Source organism: Pleurodeles waltl, chromosome 8 (genome assembly GCF_031143425.1).
Source record: "Pleurodeles waltl isolate 20211129_DDA chromosome 8, aPleWal1.hap1.20221129, whole genome shotgun sequence".
Taxonomy (NCBI): domain Eukaryota; kingdom Metazoa; phylum Chordata; class Amphibia; order Caudata; family Salamandridae; genus Pleurodeles; species Pleurodeles waltl.
In genome coordinates, this window is record NC_090447.1 from 1,352,711,744 (window position 1) to 1,352,734,121 (window position 22,378).

Below are 22,378 nucleotides of genomic sequence, written 5' to 3' on the forward strand. Positions count from 1 at the left end.
GGAAGAGATTGACGTCCCTTAAATCCAAGATAGGACGAAGGCCTTTGTTCTTTTTGGGAATCAGAAAGTAGCGGGAATAACAACCACTGCCTACTTCTGATATCGGTACTCTTTCAATGGCTCCCTTGGCCAAGAGAGCTGCAACTTCCTCGCGGAGCAAAGCTAGATGGTCCTCCATTAGCCATTCCTTTGTCGGAGGGATAGAAGCAGGGAAAGACCGGAAGGGAAGGGAGAAGCCGTCCGTATGATCTGCAGGACCCACTTGTCCGTGGTGATGGAAAGCCAGTGAGGGAGATGAAAACGAATCCTCCCTCCAACTGGACGGACATGATCCCGCAGAAGCACACTAAGAGGGCTTGGGCGCAGTGGAGGGGGGCTGTGTGGCGGCCGACCTTTGGCCAGACCCTCTGGGTCTGATGGTACCACGACCACGTCCTCTTCCGGGATGCTGTGAGGCCTGAGGATGGTGGCTAAACTGTGGCTGGCGTGGTACCACACCCCTTCCAAAGCCTCGAAAGGGGCGAAAGACAGACTCCTGTCGTGCCGGCGCTGAAAGGCCCAAGGATCTGGCCGTGACTCGAGAATCCTTGAACCTCTCAAGCGCGGAATCTGCCTTTTTGCCAAAAAGGCAAGAGCCATCAAAGGGCATGTCCATCAAGCTAGACTGGACATCCCCTGAAAAACCAGTAGAACGCAGCCAGGCGTGGCGACGTAGGGCCACTGACGATGAAATCGCTCTGCCCAGCGAGTCGGTCGTGTCCAAGTCACACCGGATCGTAAACTTGGCTGCATCTCTCCCATCCTTGACAGCCTGGGTGAGAGTGTCCCGTACGCCCTTCGGGACCTGGGGCAGCACTTGCGCCACCGTATCCCATAAAGTATGGGAATAACGGCCCAATAGGCAAGAGGTGTTTAGGGACCTCAATGCCAGGGTGGTGGAAGAAAACATCTTCTTCCCAGGCTGATCCAGCCTCTTGGATTCCCTATCTGGGGGAGCGGAAGGGAAGGCGCCACGGGAAGTAGAGGCTTGGACAACCAAGCTCTCAGGAGTGGGGTGTTGAGTCAGGAAACTAGGGTCGGTGGGAGCGGGTTTATGGCGGCGGCCCACCGTCCTATTCACAGGAGCCGCTGTGCTGGGTTTGGACCACGTACCCAGAAGGACGTCTGTAAGAGCCTTATTGAAGGGCAACAACGGCTCCGATGTTGACACCCCCGGCTGAAGCACTTCTGTCAGGATATTTGTCCTGACTGGCACTGTAGGCAAATCTAGGTCCAAGACCTCAGCTGCCCTACGCACCACCATAGCGAAAGAAGCACCCGCCACCGTAGCCACATTAGGAAGAGAGAGCATACCAGTATCTGGAGATGTGTCTAGTCCACTGGCCTCCCCTAGATCCTCATACCAGTCCTGTTGCAATCCAGTTTCTAAAGGGTCCTCAGACCCCTCCCATTCCTCTCCTGCGTCTGGCTGTTCGAAATAATGCTCAGACAATGATCTGGGCCGAATTGGCTCTGTTGAAGTCGGAGTTGACGTCGTACGACGCCGCTCCAGATCATCCGGAATAAGGATGGGCCTGCCACCGGTGTGCGCCGGCGGCGGAATCGTCGACGTCGGACCCGGCGCCGAAGGAGGCCGACTGTGAGAGACGGGCGCCGGTCCGGATCTGGTATCGGATCCTGGGGTCCCCAACGGCGCAGAGGCCAAAGCCGCCGGCGTCGAATCCGAAGGGGCCCCTGCTGACCCGCGGGGCCCAAAGACCCACCCAAGGGTGCAGCCCGCTCAAAAACGAGACGCATGGCCTTGTAGAATTCTTTCATCTGAGCGGGGTTCGATCCGGTCCCCGGAAAGGGGGGAAGACACGGAGTCAACCCTGGCGACGGCTTCGCAGAACCACGCTCGGAACGTCGACATTCCCTCAACACCTCGTCGGCCGACGGGCGTGGCGAAGACGAAGTCCGCTTGGACTTCTTCTTCTTCTTCTTCTTACCTTCTGAAGACCTCGAATGCGAGGAAGAGGACTTGGGGCTCCGGGGGCGGTGCCGCGACCTCCTCCTACTACGGGACCATGACCTCCGCGGAGTCACGCCGACTGAAGACGAATGTCGGGCTGCAAGAAGCTTAAGGAATCTCTCCCTCAAGGCCTTTGGCGCCATGGCTGGACAGTCGGAGCACGAGGTGGAATCGTGGTCCTTGTCTAGGCACCAAAGACAAACTCGGTGCGGATCAGTCACTGACATGGTGCGATGACACGCACCACATGGCTTGAATCCTGTCTTTCTCGAAGACATGAGTCCAAACAGTCAAAAAAGCGTCGACATACCATCGAAGCAGGGTAGCTCTTTCCAGAACTGCGCTTAAACGGCGCGGAAGGAAAAGAACTGACGTACTTGCGCCGAGACGGCGTTTATGTAGACAACCGTGACGTCATAGACTGCTCCAACGACGCTGACGACGCACGCGGAGCTGGTCGACGCATGCGGATCCGAACGATGACGCCAGACGGCACGCGCGCAGGGTACTGCTCAGAAAAAACTCTGAATTCGAAGCTGACGCCAGGCAATTCTAAGGTAAGGAAGCTGCAGCTAGAAGTCTCTATCAGATAAACGTGTTCTTTTTGCTTTAGTCGCCCTAAGTGGGAAGGGAATGCCCAGACGTGGGGCCTGTGCTCACTGCACCACTGGATTTAAGCTAGCCTGGCTGATGAAGGGTGATACCCTAAAACCGGTCCCAGGATGCTTGTTTCCAGTCCATGGAGGAACCGGCTTAGCAGTTCAGGCTGCACTGTTCCCATGGGGAACAGGGTCAAGGCTGGTGTGTATATGGCTGGGTCCCAACTGGGGTGGTGTGGTGGGCAAAAAAATGATGGATTAAAACCCAGATCTTTGTGACTTGGGGTGAATGTTTGCATTGTTAAGCATTCCGTCCATTATATGCTCTTTTTGCTTTTGTCACTCTAAGTGGGAGGGGTATTCCCAGACGTGGGTCCCGTGCTCACTGTGCCAATGGATTTAAGCTAGCCTGGCTAATAAAGGGAGCCCTGCTCTGGCGCGAAACTGGACAAAGGAAAGGGGAGTGACCACTCCCCTGACCAGTACCTCCCAGGGGAGGTGCCCAGAGCTCCTCCAGTGTGTCCCAGACCTCTGCCATCTTGGATTCAGAGGTGTTGGGGCACAATGGACTGCTCTGAGTGGCCAGTGCCAGCAGGTGACGTGAGAGACTCCTCCTGATAGGTGCTTACCTCTTTCAGTAGCCAAGCCTCCTTTCTTAGTAGCCAAACCTCCTTTTCTGGCTATTTAGGGTCTCTCCTCTGGGCTGTTCCTCAGATAACGAATGCTAGAGCTCACCAGAGTTTCTCTGCACTTCCCTCTTCAACTTCTGCCAAGGATCGACCGCTGACTGCTCCAGGACGCCTGCAAAACTGCAACAAAGTAGCAAGACGACTACCAGCAACATTGTAGCGCCTCATCCTGCCGGCTTTCTCAACTGTTTCCAGGTGGTGCATGCTCGGAGGGCTGTCTGCCTTCACCCTGCACTGGAAGCCAAGAAGAAATCTCCTGTGGGTCAACGGAATCTTCTCCCTGCTAATGCAGGCACCAAACATCTGCATCACCGGTCCTCTGGGTCCCCTCTCATCCTGACGAGCGTGGTCCCTGGAACACAGGAGCTGGGTCCAAGTGTCTCCCACAGTCCAGTGGCCCTTCTGTCGAAAGTTGGTGGAGGTAAGTCCTTGCCTCCCTACGCCAGACAGCAAACCTGTGTACTGCGCGATTTGTAGATGCTCCGGCTTCTGTGCACTTCTCCAAGGATTCCTTTGTGCACAGCCTAGCCTGGGTCCCCAGCACTCCGTCCTGCATTGCCCAACTCGCTGAGTTGGACTCCGACGTTGTGGGACCCTCCTTTTGTGACTCTGAGTTCACAGATCTTCTAAGTGCCTGTTCCGGTACTTCTGCGGGTGCTGCCTGCTTCTGCGGGGCTCTCTGAGTTGCTGAGCGCCCCCCCTGTCTCCTCCTCCAAGGGTGACATCCTGGTCCTTCCTGGTCCCCAGCAGCACCCAAAATCCTAAAGCGCAACTCTTGCAGCTAGCAAAGCTTGTTTGCGGTATTTCTGCCTGGAAACACTTCTGCAACATCCAACAAGCCGTGGGACATCTACCATCAAAAGGAGAAGTTCCTAGCCCTTTTCGTTGTTGCAGAATCTTCGGCTTCTTCCACCCAGAGGCAGCCCTTTTGCACCTTCATCCGGGGTTTAGTGGGCTCCTGCCTCCCCCCCGGACACTTTCGTGACTCTTGGACTTGGGTCCCCTTCCTTTACAGGTCCTCAGGTCCAGGAATCAGTCTTCAGTGTTTTGCTGGTGTTTGTGGTTCTCGCAGAATCCCCTATCACGACTATTGTGTCTTTCTGGGGTTGTAGGGTAACTTTACTCCTACTTTTCAGGGTCTTGGGGTGGGGTATTTTGGACACCCTTACTGTTTTCTCACAGTCCCAGCGACCCTCTACAATAATCTCCCATAGGTCTGGGGTCAATTTGTGATTCGCATTCCACTTTTGGAGTATATGGTTTGTGTTGCCCCTAGACCTATGTCTACCTATTGCATCCTATTGTGATTCTACACTGTTTGCACTACTTTTCTTACTGTTACTTACCTGTTTTGGGTTTGTGTACATATATTTTATGTATATTACTTACCTCCTAAGTGAGGGTATTCTCTGAGATACGTTTGGCATATTGTCACTAAAATAAAGTACCTTTTAGTATTGTGTTTTCTTGTGATACTGTGCTATATGATATAAGTGGTATAGTAGGAGCTTTGCATGTCTCCTAGTTCAGCCTAAGCTGCTTTGCCATAGCTACCTTCTATCAGCCTAAGCTGCTAGAAACACCTCTATTCTACTAAGGGATAACTGGACCTGGCACTGGGTGTAAGTACCATAAGGTACCCACTATAAGCCAGGCCAGCCTCCTACACTTTGCCGTTCAGGTGCCTTTTTTGTTACGCCCACTTTGAAAAATGTTGTTTTCATTAAACAAACTTTCAGGCAGCAGTTTCTTTCATGACAAATAACAAAAGGGCCCCAACGTGTGAGGGCCATAGTATATTTTTTCTACCTGGGACTGCTATGCCTTGCATACCAATCCAAGATAGGGGAAAATGATTGATCGTCGACCCATCCTACATAGAGTGGGCCATTGTAAATTTAACCGGATAGCCCTGTGCCAGATGGAACAGCAAGTCAAAGGCCTGCGGAAGAAGCAGAGGCTCTGCCTATGTAAACCCAGCATCTTCTCCCCACTTTGACAGAGCATGAGAACAGCAAGTTTTGTGCTTTTGATTACGTATGTCTTTCATACTGCTTTGAAGATAATTGGACACTTCTGCCCCTCTCGCTAGCACTTATTCGTTTTCATTCCTCGGGCTCTGAAGCTTCACATTCAGATGAAAGGAAACCTAGAATGTGTTAAACAAGCACAAACTTCTAGTCACTTAGCAAATATATGTTTAAAACAACTCTTACATCTCCTTGAACAGTCCGATTGGACTGCAAACTAGCTTTGAAATATTTGTTTGAAATGTAAGCAGGTTAATAGGAGAAATCAATTTGGTATTGGTACCTGTATTGGAAAGTGAACAGTTTACCTGTACCACAAATATATTCGTTTAACTTTCTGCATACCTATTATATCCAACAGATGCTGCATTCGTGGCTCAGGGTAGGCTTCATATTCTGTTTGTTTCCATACATCATCAACTGTTTCACGAGTAGCCTCCACTAACTCCACCACTTCCGATAGTGAAAGACTGTCCAGACTGTTGTAATACTATAAACAAACACATAGACAACTGTCATGACAGTTAAGTCATTAGGATATGAAAAACAGGACACATTCCATTATTATGGTTTTTGCATGTTAAGGTATTTGTATACCACAAACCTATCTGTAAGTAAACACAGTCGTTCCATGTTTCTCCAATACTCTTAGCTTTTTGTTCTTAAGCCTTCCCATCTGTTTAGAAATGCTTCCAGCCCAGTAGAAATGCTTCCAGCCCAGGCAGAACTAGGAAAGGTTTTCAAAAACCTGCAGCTATGTATAAATTGGAAGTATAATCAGCGATAGAAGTGTATCAAGGCATTAAAGACCAGGCTGCTGGACGTAAAAAGGTTACCAAAACTTTGCTTACCTGAATGTTCCTGGACAAAAAGGTAACTAGCTCAAGTCTATGCCTCAGTAAAGGAAATTTGAATACGCACAATAAAATGAGCCGAAATAAGATTATAAATGGCTATGGGATATGTATATATGAAATATACGCTATATATTGCGATTGTGAGGATCAGAAACAGGACTTAGATTGGAATTACAAACCTTTTTACAGACCAAACAGGGTCCCAATGAGAGGCGGTCAGGTTCTGACAAGGTTTAATTTCTTCCCTTTCCAGCACCTCTTAACTATTGCAGTCTATTGTTGTCTGTGTCAATAGTAGAGGTCAGTTTCAACCAGCGGAGACACATTGGGCCTCATTACGATGGTCTGATCGCTGCCAAAGCAGTGGTCAGACCGCTTTGGCTGCAGTCTGACCGCCACACTATGACTGTGGCGGTCGTGCTGCGGAGGGCCCACCAGCACTGCCAGTTCACCACAACAGGGGGGACTGGTGGTGGTGGAGGTCCTAATCCGCCAGGGCAGCGCTGCAAGCAGTGCCACGCTCGGGATACAACCCCCACTCTCCGCCATCTTTTACATGGCAGTAGCACTGCCATGTGAAGGCTGGCAGAGCGCGGGTGCAGGGTGCCCCCTGTACTGCCCATGCACTTGGTATGGCCAGTGCAAGGGTCCCCTCTGGCCAGTCCCGTCGCAAAGTTCACTGTCTGCCTAGCAGACAGTGAACATTGCAACAGGTGCTGGTGCACCCTACACACTACAGCATTGCGGCCGGCTCTATTATGAGCCGGCGTCAATGTTGTAGGCTGTTGCCCACTGACCCAGTGGGGAACTCTTAATGTGGCCCACGGGAAGGATGCCGCACAGGAGTCAACCTGACCGCGGAACTTCGGAGGACAGTGTAAACCGTCTGCCAAAGTCATAATGGCCTCCATTTTGTCTTTGGAGTAACTGTGAGTGGAATTCTTCAGATGGAGACTCATCCCACCCTTTTATCCCACTGAAGGGACCAAGATGGGGAGCACAGTGCTCTACCCAGAACAAGACCAACCAGCTCCCCAGCATTGTTGGACCTGCTTGAGCAGATGTATTGCATTGAAAAGGAAGGATGGAGCGACCAAGACAAGTTCACAAGTCTGAATGAGCATTGGCAAGGACAAAAGAAGCGCACAAGGACCAACCGAAAAGCCAGCTTCTTTGAAACAGATGGCCAGGTCAAGATACCTCAAGATTACCCGTTAAGTAAGGGGAGGCAGGCAGTAGACGATTTGTCTTTAACAGGATGTGCACTTCAATCACACTCAAATTGCACCGGCTGGTGACTGACTAATGAAAGTATAGTGGGTCTGTTATTCTAGTGCTAAAAGGGACTCACAAAGTTGTCCCTTTCAGCTGAGAGCTACTACAAGACATCATAATAAGGATATATAGATAGATAGATAGATAGATAGATAGATAGATAGATAGATAGATAGATAGATAGATAGATAGATAGATAGATAGATAGATAGATCAATGCTGCTCTGAGGACAATAGGAGTGAATGCCCCACTTTGCCACCCTGGCAAGATCAATGAATATATGGAGCCATTTTTGGGGAGATTTTAATATTCTAACCTTCATTTCAAGTCCTTGCCGATGGTGTTCTTTTGTGAAAATTTTACAATTTCCCAGTTGGGGTCAGATCTACTTCCGGTTCTCTAACAGAGTAGGATATTGTCAGCATTCACGGACAACAAGAGTCTATATAAGGGAAACGTAGTGCCTTTTCATAAATGGCATTCACATAACATGAAGGCAAGAGTCTCAAACCCAATAGTGAAAAAGAAGGGGCATTGTAGACAGGCCTAATTCTCAGAGCAAGGAAACAACACTGTTAGCTCTCGCCATATGAACGTGTTGGGGGTATATGAAAGAAATCACCTAAAGAAAGTAGGGTGCCATGCCCAGTCAGCACAATACCCCTAGCAGAAAGACCTACTGCAAAGAGTCACATACCTTTGCTGCTTCATGAAACACTGCTCCAGATGCCCAGAATCATAGAATGCCTCTTTTGCAGATGAGGTACTCATTTTCCTCCAAGTTCCGGAAAGGTCATGTCCAGGGGCACTTTAAATATTTAGCAAGTTTCACATACCTCCTAATTTATCTAAATCCACAAACTATCACATAGGCACAATCCCACAAAGTATCCAATAGGCACACAACCTCAATGTTAGGGAGGGCTTTCAATATTTGAGAATATTCATGATGATGAACAGATCTAGAGCATGGCAAAAAAACATATAGCCACAAATAGACAGACTGCACAGACATCGTGTTTTGGTCCTCTCTTCCGCTATCACTAATGGGCAAGGTGGTATTGTCAAGAAGGTCTCATTGCCATGAATACTTTATCGGCTCAAAACGTTTGGCATGAGAAACCAAGTAGACTGTATGGGTGACTCAACTCCCCAGTTAAGGGCTTTTTTTGGAACAAAGGCTCCCCAGAATAGCTTTTGTGAAATATTTCAAGTCACAATAGGATGGAGGAACTGGACTGGCAGACATTGCTTCATATTACAGGGCATCCTACCAGATAGCAGTTAATGAGTGTCTGTACAACACACAATCAGACTCTGCGTTTGTGACAGAAGTGGGCAATGAAAGATTCCGACCAGCTACACCTGCTCGGTGGTTAAAAAGCTGAATCCATCCTACTCCCCGCCATGCAGACGCTAATCTGTCTATAGTGTGAAACACTGAAATCACTGTGATGGTAGAACAAACTATGTAAAGAGACCCGTTTATGGTTGGGAGTGTTGTGTGCCAGGATTCCACATTGCAGGGGTTCAGAGGCTGGGACAAGATTGCGATATTTAAATTGGGCGACGTGATGTCTGGGATTGTTCTGCACTCCTTTAAGGATATTCAGAGAGCATTTGAGTGCATAAAAGCCAGTTTAATTATTTTAGCATCTTCAATTAAGACATGAAATCATCCCTCGTATAACTGATCTGTCCGAGCTCCCAAATGCAACCCACTAGGTGCATGATTACTGATAGGCGGGGAGGGAATGGTGAATCATAAAATCTTCCAAGTGTACCACTCACTTGTAAGGCACATCCCAGAGTTATTTCATAAACTCAGACTATAGTTGGAAAGGAACATAGGGGAAATTACAGAAAAAGAGTGGCAGTGAGCCAGAATGACCATAGTGTTAATCATCTATAACATTCCAATTCAGAAGATTGTACGACGGAACACCGACTTTAAAAACAACTACTGCCTTAACAACGAGGTCGGAACACCACCTCGTTCTTACTACTAATGATTTTACCACGAATGCCTTAACAAAGATATTTCGTTGTAAAGGCATTCCTGATAAAAGCATTAGTAATAGGCACCATTCACCCTACATCCCTCACCCCACCCCCCCACCCCAAAACCTAAAACCCCCTAACCCCCCACCCCAAAACTAAAAACGCCCCACCCCCAAAACCTAAAACCCCCTGACCCCCCACCCTCTCCCCAAAACCCAAAACGCCCCACCCCAAAACTTAAAACCCCCTGACCCCCCACCCCCTCCCCAAAACCAAAAACGCCCCAGCACCCAACCCCAAAACCTAAAACCCCCTGACCCCCACCCCCTCCCCAAAACCAAAAACGCCCCACCCCCCAACCCCACCCCAAAACCTAAAACCCCCTAACCCCCCCTCCCCAAAACCAAAAACGCCCCACCCCAAAACCTAAAACCCCCTGACCCCCCCACCCCCTCCCCAAAACCTAACCCCACCACTTACCTTAGTCGACCCCTTCTCACCTGCATCGTCCTCCTTCGCCAACTCCCTTCTTTGTACCTTAACCACGCATGTTAGTTGTTCAGAACATACGTAGTTAAGGCACAAAATAACGGAGTCGTGGTTAAAAAAAGCGTTGTTGCGCTTTCGTTAACCACGACTTTCATAAAAAGAAAGTCGTAAAAAAGGATGTTTCCCAATTCAGAATAATATAAATAAAGGGCCTACGCCACACACAATTCACTCGTTCAAAGCAACGGCAGTATAGACAAATAAGCTCTCCTGTATATCTCTGCCTGTGTGAGTCACGTGGGTGATTCTTTCACACTACAATGCATTGCTGTAAGATAAGATTATTGTTCGAAGATTGTGAAGTTGTAGATGAAGCTAAAAGGAGATCCAAAGCTGTCCCTGTTGCATACAGCGATTGATTTAGATACAAATAGATAAAATGCTTGTGTGAGTAGCCTTGGTCACAGATAAAATAAACATTGCCAAAAACTGGCAGAACATAGAACCCCCCCATCTTATGGAAGAGAGAGTTAGATTGCAGCATGAACTTAGGGACTGCAATATACAGATTGAGAGGCTGTCCTCCAAAGCACTGCAAAATCTGGGGGATTAGCGTCAGTACAGTGGAATTGCTATCAATATGAATAAAGATCAAATATCAAGCCCTAGTCTTTAGATACTTCACTCTGATGTGGAGTATGTATGTAATGGTCTCATAGTTATTGTTGCCGGTTTATGGTGAAACGTTATGGAAATGCCACTGTATACTGAGATCCCACTGTATTTTCAACGAAAATGTAAAAATATCAGTAAAAATGTTAATAGAAATGTTTTTGCCCTGCTGACTGCAAGTTAGGTTGACATGTGCAGACTGTTTGAAGTGGCCCAACCAGGAATGAAGCCAGCCTGATCCAAAGAACAAGTCTAAGCATCACAGGATTCTACCAGTCCAGAAACATATGGGAGTCATGTTTACCATATTATTATATATATATATGGAAAATGTCACTTACCCAGTGTACATCTGTTTGTGGCATGTTCTGCTGCAGATTCACATGCTATGCATTAGTCTGTCATCTAGTGTTGGGCTCGGAGTGTTACAAGTTGTTTATCTTCGAAGAAGTCTTTTTCGAGTCACGGGATTCGGTTCCACTGCGCATGGGCATCGACTCCATTGTTAGATTGTTTTCCCGCAGAGGGTAAAGGAAGGAGTGATAGAGTATATAGGTATAAAGTAAGAGATGTCCATGCAAATGTGAATGTATATACAAATGTGTTAACTTAAACAACTACAGGCTTCCGGGGAGGAGGGAGGGTGCATGTGAATCTGCAGCAGAACATGCCACGAACAGATGGACACTGAGTAAGTGACATTTTCCGTTCGATGGCATGTGTAGCTGCAGATACACATGCTATGCATAGACTACAAAGCAGTTTGTCCTCCAAAAAATAGCAGTGGCTAGCCTGTAGGAGTTGAAGTTGTTTGAAATAATATTCTTACAACAGCTTGACTTACTGTGGCTTGTTGTTGTGTTAATACGTCTACACAGTAGTGATTAGTGATTGTATGTGGTATTGACCATGTAGCTGCTTTACATATTTCAGCCATTGGTATATTCCCTAAAATGCCATTGTTGCACTTTCCTTTTGTGTAGAATGTGCCTTGGGAGTAACTAAAAGCGGTCTTTTTGCTTTGATATAGCATGTTTGTATGCACCTTACAATCCATCGTGCTAAACCTTGTTTAGATATAGGATTGCCTGTATGTGGTTTTTGGAAAGCTACAAATGGTTGTTTGGTCTTTCTAAATGGTTTAGTTCTGTCTATATAGTACAATACAATAAAGCTCTTTAGATGTCTAATGTATGTAGAGCTCTTTCTGCCACAGAATCTGGCTGTGGAAAGAAGACTGCCAGTTCCACTGTTTGATTAATATGAAAAGGTGATACAACTTTTGGTAGAAATTTTGGATTTGTTCTTAGTACGACTTTATATTTGTGTACTTGGAAGAAAGGTTCCTCAAGAGTAAAGGCTTGGATTTCACTTACTCTTCTTAGAGAAGTAATTGCTACAAGGAAGGCAAATTTCCATGTTAGAAATTGAATATGACACAAGTGCATTGGCTCAAATGGTAGTCCCATAAGCCTTGTAAGCACTATATTTAGATTCCAAGATGGAACTGGTGGTGTTCTGGATGGAATGATGCGTTTTAAGCCTTCCATGAAAACTTTAATAACGGGAACTCTAAATAAAGAGCTATGGGCCAGATGTAGGAAAGGAATTGCAACTCGCAAACGGCAAAAACTGCCGTTTGCGAGTTGCAAATCACATTTTTCTATGCAGAAATGCATTCTGCGAGTCGGACCGACTCGCAAAATGCATTTCAGAATCGCAAATAGGAAGGGGTGTTCCCTTCCTATTTGCGATTCCTAGTGGTATGCAATACCATTTGCGACCGCATATGCGGTCGCAAATGGTGTTGCAGTTACCATCCACTTCAAGTGGATGGTAACCCACTCGCAAATTGGAAGGGGTCCCCATGGGACCCCTTCCAGTTTGTGACTGGACCCAAAAACATTTTTTCAGGGCAGGGAGTGGTCCAAGGGACCACTCCCTGCCCTGAAAAAATACTGAAACTAAAGGTTTCGTTTTTTTTTTTAAGTGCAGCTCGTTTTCCTTTAAGAACAACGGGCTACACTTAAAAAAAAAAAAACTGCTTTATTTAAAGCAGTCACGAACACGGAGGTCTGCTGACTACAGCAGGCCTCCATGTTTGCGAGTGCCCATAGTCGGTATGGGGCCGCAATTTGCGACCCACCTCATGAATATTCATGAGGTGGGTCATTGCGACCCCATACCGACTTGCAGACGGTGTCTGAGACACCGTTCTGCATAACATTTTGCGACTTGCAAACAGCGAGTCGCAATGACTCGCTATTTGCAAGTCGCAAAATGTTATTTTGCTACATCTGGCCCTATGTTGTATATTTTGTAAATATGCAGAAATTGCAGTAAGATCTATTTTTATTGATGAAAATGCTAAATTAGATTTTTGTAAATAACATACAATATCTTGTATTGATGCTGTAAGAGGTTCTATATTTTTTAGATTTTAGATAGACAGTAATATACTAATCTTTTCCACTTGTTTGCATAGCACTGTCTAGTAGTGGGTTTTCTTGCCTGTATAATAACTTCCATACATTCTGACGGGAGTTGTAAATATCCAAACTCTATGACCTCAGGAGCCAAATTGCTAGATTGAGTGCTTTGGGATTTGGATGTCTGATTTAACCTCTGTTTTGAGTCAGTAGATCTGGTCTGCATGGGAGTTTGGAGTGTGGTACTACAGATAGATCTAGTAATGTTGTGTACCACGGTTGACATTCCCATGTTGGTGCTATGAGTATCATGTTGAGTGAAGTTTGATGCAACTTGTTGACTAGAAATGGAAGGAGTGGGAGAGGGGGGGAAAACGTACGCAAATATCCCTGACCAACTGATCCATAGAGCATTGCCCTTGGATAGGGGATGTCTGGATGCGAAGTTTTGGCATTTTGTGTTTTCACTTGTTGCGAACAGGTCTATGTTTGGTGTTTCCCACTTTTGAAAGTACTTTTGAAGTACTTGAGGATGTATCTCCCATTCGTGAGTCTGTTGGTGATTTCTGCTGAGGATATCTGCCAACTGATTGTCTATCCCTGGGATGTACTGTGCTAATAGATGAATTTGGTTGTGGATTGCCCATTTCCAAATATTTTGGGCTAGAAGGGACAGTTGGGATGAATGTGTGCCTCCTTGTTTGTTGAGATAATACATGGTTGTCATGTTGTCTGTTTTGATAAGAACAATCTTCTATGTGAGAAGAGGTTGAAAAGCTTTGAGTGCTAGAAAGACAGCTAATAACTCCAAATGGTTTATGTGTAGCTGTTTCTGTTTGACATCCCATTGTCCTTGAATGTTGTGATTGTTTAGGTGAGCTCCCCAACCAATCATTGATACATCTGTTGTAATTATAGTCTGAGGCACAGGGTCTTGAAATGACCGCCCTCTTGATTAGATTGGTAGAATTCCACCACTGAAGGGACATATATGTTTGGCGGTCTATCAACACTAGATGTTGGAGTTGACCGTGTGCCTGTGACCATTGTTGTGCAAGGCAATGTTGTAAGGGCCGCATATTTAGCCTTGCGTGTGGAACAACTGCAATACAGGATGCCATCATGCCTAGTATTTTCATGACAAATCTTACAGTGAATTGTTGATTTGGTTGTATTTGTGGAATTAGATTTTGGAAAGCTTGTATCCTTTGTGTATTTGGATAGAGCTTGTTGAGTATTTAGTATTGCACCTAAATACGGTTGTATTTGTGATGGTTGAAGGTGTGAATTTTGGTAGTTTATTGAGACACCTAGTGTGTGTAAGGTTTGCATTACCTAACGCATATGATTTTGGCATTGTGTACGACTGCTTGATTTTATTAGCCAATCGTCTAGATATGGAAAGACATGTATAAGTTGTCTTCTTAGGTAGGCTGCCACTACTGTCAAGCACTTTGTGAATACCCTTGGAGCTGTTGTTATTCCAAAGGGTAACACTTTGAATTGGTAGTGTTTTCCCTGAATGAAAAACCTGAGATATTTTCTGTTCTGACAGGATGTAAAGATTGAGGGGCCTGAGGTCTAATATTGGCCTGAGGGTGCCATCTTTTTTGGGAATTAGAAAGTATAGTGAATAAACTCCTGTTCCTATTTGAGACTGTGGAACTAACGCTATTGCTTGTTTGAGTAGTAGAGATTGGACCTTTTTTTGTAACAGAATTGTGTGCTCTGTGGTTAGTTTGTGAAACCTTGGTGGAATAGTTGGAGGAGTGTTTATTAATTCTATCCAATAACCATTGCGGATAATTGATAGCACCCAGATGTCTGTGGTAATATTGTGCCAATGTGTGTGGAACTGCTGTAGTCTTCCCCCCACAGGAGAGGTGTGGAGTGGAAGGGAGTGAGGGAAGTCACTGTTTTTGGTGTGTTGCTGGCTGCTTAGAGGTCAGGAATTTTCCCCTATTTCTGGAATATTGTCCTCTATATGTGCCTCTAAACCCACCTCGTTGGTATTGTGTTTGGTAGGCTGGTTTTGTTTGGGAGGTTGATGCCACTGAGAGCTGTGGCCTGAACCCACCTCGAAATTGAGGTTTACGAAAAATTACCCTCTATATGGTGTAGAACTGAGTGCACCCATTGCTTTAGCTGTGTCGGAGTCTTTTTGTCGCTTTTCCATTGCTGTGTCTACCTCTGTCCCCAAAATAGGTTTTTTAATCGAAAGGCATGTTTAACACAGACTGTTGTATTTCTGGCTTGAATCCAGAAGATCGGAGCAATGCATGTCTACGGACAGTGACTGTTGTGTTGACACTTCTTGCAGCTGTATCTGTTGCATCTAGGGCAGATCTTATATGGTTATTTATGATAGCTTGCCCTTCCTCCAGTACCTGTTGAGCTCTTTTCTGGTTTCTTTAGGGAGATGTTGTATATCTTGTATCTCGTCCCAGAGGGCTCTATCATAACGAGCTAGTAGCGCCTGTGAGTTTGTTATCCTCCATTGGTTTGCCGCTTGGGATGGAGCCCTTTTCCCCGCAGCATCGAATTTCCTGCTTTCCTTATCAGGAGGGAGTGCATCTCCTGAAGACGGACTATTTGCTCTCTTCCTGGCAGCACTAACCACAACACAATCAGGTGGTACCTGATGGGTGATATAATCCAGGTCAGAAGGTGCAGGTTTGTACTTTTTTTCTATTCTAGGTGTTATAATGCGTGCTTTCGCCGGCTCATTAAAAATTTGATCTGCATGTTTTACCATGCCTGGGAGTATAGGGAGGCATTAGTACCTAGAATGAGTGGAGTATAATGTGTTGAACAAAAAATCCTCTTTTAGTGGTTCTGTATGCATTGTAACCCCATGATAGGCTGCAGCCCTAGCTATGACCTGGTTATATACAGTACTATCCTCAGGTGGTGATAGTTTAGAGGGATAGCGGTCTGGATCATTGTTTGGGATGGGATCAGGGTCATACAGATCCCATGGATCAACAGTGTCCTGTTGTGAATCATATGAATGAGTTGGCGAATGTATTGGTGTATGGCTGGTGTGAGGAGACGTAGGCAGGTGCGGAGAATGAGGAGAAGACTAAGAAGGTGCTGGCTTCTATTTCTGCTTTTAACACTATGCTTTTGGCTGCATAGTGTCTAATTCCTCCTGAAATGCCAGCTTCCTCTTTGTTTTTAAAGGAGGTGCTGTGACGATTCTCCCTGTTTCTTTATGGATGTGGATCCTGGATTGCCTCTGATCCATAATTTGAAGTATTGGTTCTATTTCTGACTCCTCCTCAGAGGTTTTGTGGCTTTCTTTAAGTCTCTTAGAAAGTCTGTGTTCCTCTGTGTATGCCGGCTTTTTCAGCTCTGAAGTGTGTCTTTTCGGTATCGAAAAGGTTGAGGAAAGTCTCGGCTCCGAAACAGTTTTTCTTATTTTCGAATTTTGGTGTTTACTGGAATCTGAAACTGAGCTTTTTGTCGACTACGAGGTTTTCGGAGGGGTGGCCTTTTTCGGCAGAAAGAAAACAATCTAGCAATGGAGTCGATGCCCATGCGCACTGGAACCGAAGAGGAGGAGTCACTCGATCCTGTGACTCGAAAAAGACTTCTTCAAAGAAAAACAACTTGTAACACTCCGAGCCCAACACTAGATGACGGACTAATGCATAGCATGTGTATCTGCAGCTACACATGCCAAACCCACACATATATATATATATATATATATATAGGGAGTATTGGGTGTTATCTGTACCAGGCTTTAAAAGATTAAAGCTTATCGCATCTCTCCTCATAGAGGGAAGGTCTCATTTTCAAGTGCCTTTGCAAAGATGGTCAATATGTGATGCCATGACATCAATGAACTCCTTGTAGAATTCAGCTTTCAGTTAATCCGACCCAAACGACTATCTCCTAGGCAGTACTTTTATAGTTCATCTAACCTCAGATACCACTGAACAATCTTACCATGGCTGCCTACACACGCACTGTCAAAACATGCCAGGCAGCATCACATCCCCCAGCAGGGTATTAAACGTTCAGTGAAGGCCTCTAGTCTGAAGAAACACAAAGCCTCACGCTAAACACCATGAGGAAGGATAATTTCATGGTAATATACCAGTAACCTTGCTGAGTTGTCAAGTACTTCTACATTGTTCTATGCAGCACCACAAGACAGAAGTAGTAATCTTTGGTAAGAACACCACAAAATGGGACTCTAGCTGGTGGCCAGCTAAACTCAGACCCAAACCCAGCAACCACGCAAGGAACCTCGGAATAATCATCAATAGCAAACTGGACATGACCGCACAGGTCAGCGTTGTCACTGCATCCTGCTTCCACACCTTGAAGTTGCTGAGGGAGCTCTTCAAATGCCCCCCAAGTAACACTAGAAAAACTGTAACTCATGCCCTAGTCACCAGTAAGTTGGATTATGGGAACACCCTATAAACCAAGAACACCAAGCAACTCTCTAGACTACAAATCTTCCAGATCTTGGCAGCAAGACTCACCCTCAACTTCCCACACCACAGAGAACTCTACTGGCCCCCAACACACAAACGTGCTCATTTCAAACTCCTCACACACACATTGAAGGCACTACAAAACTTGAGCCCCACCTACCCGAAAAGTGATATCTCCTTCCACCAACACCCAGACACCTCCACTTCTCAGGCCTCCTATATGTGCAGATCCCACAAATAAACAGAAGTAGAACAGGAGGGCAGGTATTCTCTTACATCTTTCCTACAGCATGGAATGGCCTCTTGCTCCATATCAGAGCCTTCTCCTTTCTTCTTGAATGCCACAAGGAAGCTGAAGACCTGGCTTTTCAAAGACCCACCCTACCACTGGTAGGGTAAGGCACACACCTGTTCAACGGCAAGATAGCCTTGTGGGTGATCCTGTGCTTTACAAATACACAACATGCATTCAAGAGCCAGGAGAGCCAAACCAGAGTACTGCACAGGCAAACTCCTTCCGCATACTATTTAGCTACACATAGAACTGTTACAATAGATTTAGAGGGTGTTCAGCTATTACCTCACGCATCTAGCCTAAGTGGTATATTGGCCATTTCAAAAGTCAGTTAGTGTAAATAATTTATGATTCAAAACAATATTCTGTGCAGCATGACTGTAGGTCACTTTGTATTCTAGGAACTATGTTTTATTGGACACGATTGTATGACCCGTGCACATACTTTATCGTGTAAGTACACTTGATTGTACCTGGACTGAGCACCATGGATAAAAGAGACCAATAGCAATTGACTATCTCTTTTGCTCATTTCTAACTACCCTCTATTTTTGGGATTATTTGATTATTATAATGTTTTTTGTGTGAGCACAACTCACTTTTTAATTAAATGTTTTTTTTTTTTTAGCGTGCCTAAAAACTTGCTTATATTCACGGATATCTGTTATCAATGTAAGCGAATTGCTCTTTCACGTATTGACTTTCCAGCCTTGAAAACGTCTTGAAGACGAAACACGTCAGCTGTTGTTATCCAATTTATCATTCTGTGAAGAGAATAAATCACAATCAAGAATAAGACGTGTCCAGAATACTACTTCTGTTTGCCACAAGTATTACAAATCTCTTGGACTATTTGGTTGTGCCTTGCTTTTGGAAATAAGTTATATCAGTCCCAACTGGTTTTCCAGCTGGGACAGTTACACCCTTGGTGGTTGGGTAGTTATACCAGTTACGCACCCACAGGACCTTGTGCATTCTGCTAAACTATATCTTCTCCCCATTACTTTTTTGTAAATTTGGGATGTGCGAACTCTCGAGCACAATCACCTTTTTTCTTGGTTTAGCAATGAGAGGCCTCTAAGCCCACTGTTAGAAAACAAATGGTCTTGAAGAGACAGCACATGTGCTGTCTAAGCAAGAACTTAAATGCATTCTATTGACGCACAACATACACGAGCAGGAAGAGGACAAGGCTGCTGTTAAGTGCTTAGACTATGGTGGGTTCCTCTCTACCATTAGAGCTCTTTTTTAAAGTGAGTTCAAGTTTTTTAGTTTTTTTATGTAAATAAATACATTTCAACCACACACTATGAATTATGTCTTACATAACCAAATAATGTTCAAACTATTAAAAAATGAAGCAACTGGCTAAATGCCTTGCAACTAACACAAACTATAAAACTAAGAGAAGATGTGTGCAATTGATCCTATTTCAATCTAAAAGACGTATTGCAATACACTGGTTAAGACCTAAGAAATCAACATTAGAGCATTGGGTTAAAGATGTCGCTGAATAGACTTTGGCAGAAGTAATCTGCATGAAACTTATTAGAACTGATGAAAATTTGTAGGAGGATATTGATATTTGGAAAATGCTGTCGAGGAAATAAATCTATTCACCTATCCACCTGATGACCGACCCACATGAACATTTCCATTTAGTGTGATCTATAATTAATGTAAAAGATTAACAGTATCCAGAAATTACAGTATAATGTGTGCAGCATAAGAATTGCAACCCAACACTTCTGTGTACCTCACTGATGTGATTTTGACTCTATATGTCCGTGAACACTTTGTGTTTTGTTGTTGTACAAATTTCAATTATATATCTAAAAACATGGCTGAATGCAAGCCAGCTCTCAGAGCTAGGAACACTTACCAATTGCCTGATCTATTATTTACCACTAGTGTTTCTTTTTCATTACCCTTCTTAATCGTGCAACTCTTTTAAACTTCGAACTGCTGGACTCCTGGATTGACGTGCCAAAATAATCACAAAGACCTGATCAAGATCAACATCAAATCCAAGTCCTCCACCCCATCCCAACATTGTCATCCGTTTTCACATTACACTCCATATTATTGGTATGTCTTCTCTTTCCAATTGTCCAAACCTCATGACATCACACATCAAGCAGAGTAGCAGATTATGCTAGGCTTCAAAACCCTGCCAACCTCTCAAAGCTTGCAGTAGGATCCTACATATCTAGACAGGGAAAGCACACTTCTATGAATTGTTTCAACTACCAATGTGACCCTCACCTACTTTTACTACTTTAACCTCATGCCATGTTCACAGCTATGATGGCAGCTGAGCAAAATGCATCCAAGATAGTGTGCATTTTAGTTTTGCCATTATGTTCTGCTCTGCTTTAAGAGACCACGCTCTGTGACATTTTGTAAAATGCCTTTCTCCTTTACCTTGCTCACTATGTCAAAAAAGGTCTGACATTGTGTAAAAACAACAGCACTAAGTATTTTTTATTTGTGCCTGCATAGTTGAAGAACTCTCTGAATTGACTCAACATCTGTATAAATAATGCTTCAATTGACTAATCACTGCCCAAGTGAATCTCTTAAAGTAATCTGTCTAGGTGAAAAGAATTAAAAGCATGAACAAACAGAAACATATTTCTTTAGACTGTGCAGTCATCAGTGCATCAATGGTCCACACATCAATCCAAGTTACAGCCTATATTGGGGGTATTGGAGGTGCCTATTCCAATGTGCTGTCTTGTGGTTTGGGCAAACTATTGGGCACATTAGAGGGAGTCATGCGTAAAAACAGAATATATACAGTGACTAGTCTGGTGAATGAGAAACTCAGCAGAAATCTCTGCCAAATATAAACGTACTCTATACTTCATGTTTAAGACCATGTACATAAGAAAAATCTAACAAAAAATACATTTAGCATAAAAAAATGGTAAGTCTTAATAGATATTCCAATTTATCAGTTTGTGCTAAACAGGATAACAGCGGGTAAATAATTCAGATTAGTTTTTTGAAGAATATATCTTTTACCCTGCAAACCATACAGGGAGGAGAGTTGCAGTCCAAGCCTACCCATATAAGGTAGAATGTAATAAATTACCTTTGCAATGTTTTGAAAAAGAGCAGTAAAATGGCTGGCCCTCTCTTTGTTACTGGATTTAGTTGCAGTTTGCGCAAGCTCAGTCCAAAATTGAAACTCATCGCTTGGACTAAGTATACCTGCCAAACAGAAGAAAGTGTTAATGAAACAAAAGCACTAACAACCCAAGAAATTAAAGAGCAATACATAAGCTTAGGACTGAAGTTAATTCACAATGGTATCTACCAAGTATGTCATCTTCTCCTCTGAACTTGCTTCCCAAGTAGCTAGGATCAGACCTTCTTAGAACAATGCCCAAACCAGCCTCTAGTTCACTCAAAAGGGACTGCAGTTTTGGATCAAAATTTCGGCTCCATTTTTCATCCTAAAAACAAAGTTGATTTTTAAAAAAACTTTTAGTAGTCATGGTGTAATAGTCAGAGAAAGAAAAAAAGATTGCATGGGTAACTAACATGGAAGATGAGGCTACTAATATTAATTACATTTTAAATGTAGGAATATTTATACAGCTATCAGTTGTACATTACTACATGATAAGTCCTGCAAGACCTAAAGGCAATTCCGCTCCCAATATACAAATACAAACATAACAATTTACACCATCATTGATCACATGAACTTAGGGGAAGGTTTTTTTTCTGTCCACTCCCCCTACTTGAGAGGTGAAATGTGGCTAACAAAAATCACGCCAGAAAAATAGGGTTAAATAAAAGCCATCTATCAATGAACGTCGCTAAAGGTAGGGTACTGCACCTGGAAGTGAGAAACTGATACGTGCTGTCCTGGAAATCCAGTTCCCAAAAATTTGAATCATTACCTGTGAGATGGATGAGGGGAACCAGATAGAGCTGTGCACCCACAATCCCAATCCCAAAACCACCTGCAGTTTTAACTGACAACAGACGCGACTGCAGATTGACAACCTAGGTTGCAGGAGAACCGCACAGTCACCTGGATCAGGACCACAAGTGTGAACTTTCAGTAATCCACCAGGGTTCTCAAACACCTGAATAGAGAAACCACCTTTTAATCAATCTGAGGAAGAGGAAGGAGCTCCTCAGTGGTGACTTCACTCGAAGACACACTAGGAGATGACACAAGCTATTTCTTCTCACAGAACCCAGAGTACCTCTTCACCACTAAACCTTTTGAGGCAATTTGACCTCATTTGCTTTAGACGTCTCATCAGGATGGGGGCTGGCGTAATGGATTTGGAATTCTGTATTATTTTTTTTGCATATTTTTATCTTATTGAACGTTTTCATATAAGGAAAACCATTACATCTTGTTTCTTAGACACAGAGCAACAATGGTATGTCCATAGTTTCATAAACAATACAATGTAAGCTGTATTCAATGAGTTACTTATGAATCGATATAAACAAAACTAAACACAAGATGATGACGACAAAAGAAACATTGAAGTAAAACAAAACTACTAAACTCCTCTTTCCAACTACTGTAATCCCCCCCTCCTCAAAG

General features: G+C 44.5%; 1 protein-coding gene across 2 annotated transcripts in view; it reads right to left on the reverse strand.

The window, feature by feature from the left end:
- The window catches only part of DYNC2H1 (dynein cytoplasmic 2 heavy chain 1), a 1,541,159-nt gene that overhangs the window by 1,462,095 nt on the left and 56,686 nt on the right, over positions 1 to 22,378 (reverse strand). For both annotated transcript variants that reach the window (XM_069202358.1, XM_069202357.1), the window contains exons 3-5: positions 21,122 to 21,260; positions 20,897 to 21,015; positions 5,675 to 5,819 (exon numbers count right to left, since the gene is read on the reverse strand). In XM_069202358.1, the coding sequence (XP_069058459.1) occupies positions 5,675 to 5,819; positions 20,897 to 21,015; positions 21,122 to 21,260 (403 nt within the window). The remainder of the gene's footprint in view (positions 1 to 5,674; positions 5,820 to 20,896; positions 21,016 to 21,121; positions 21,261 to 22,378) is intronic.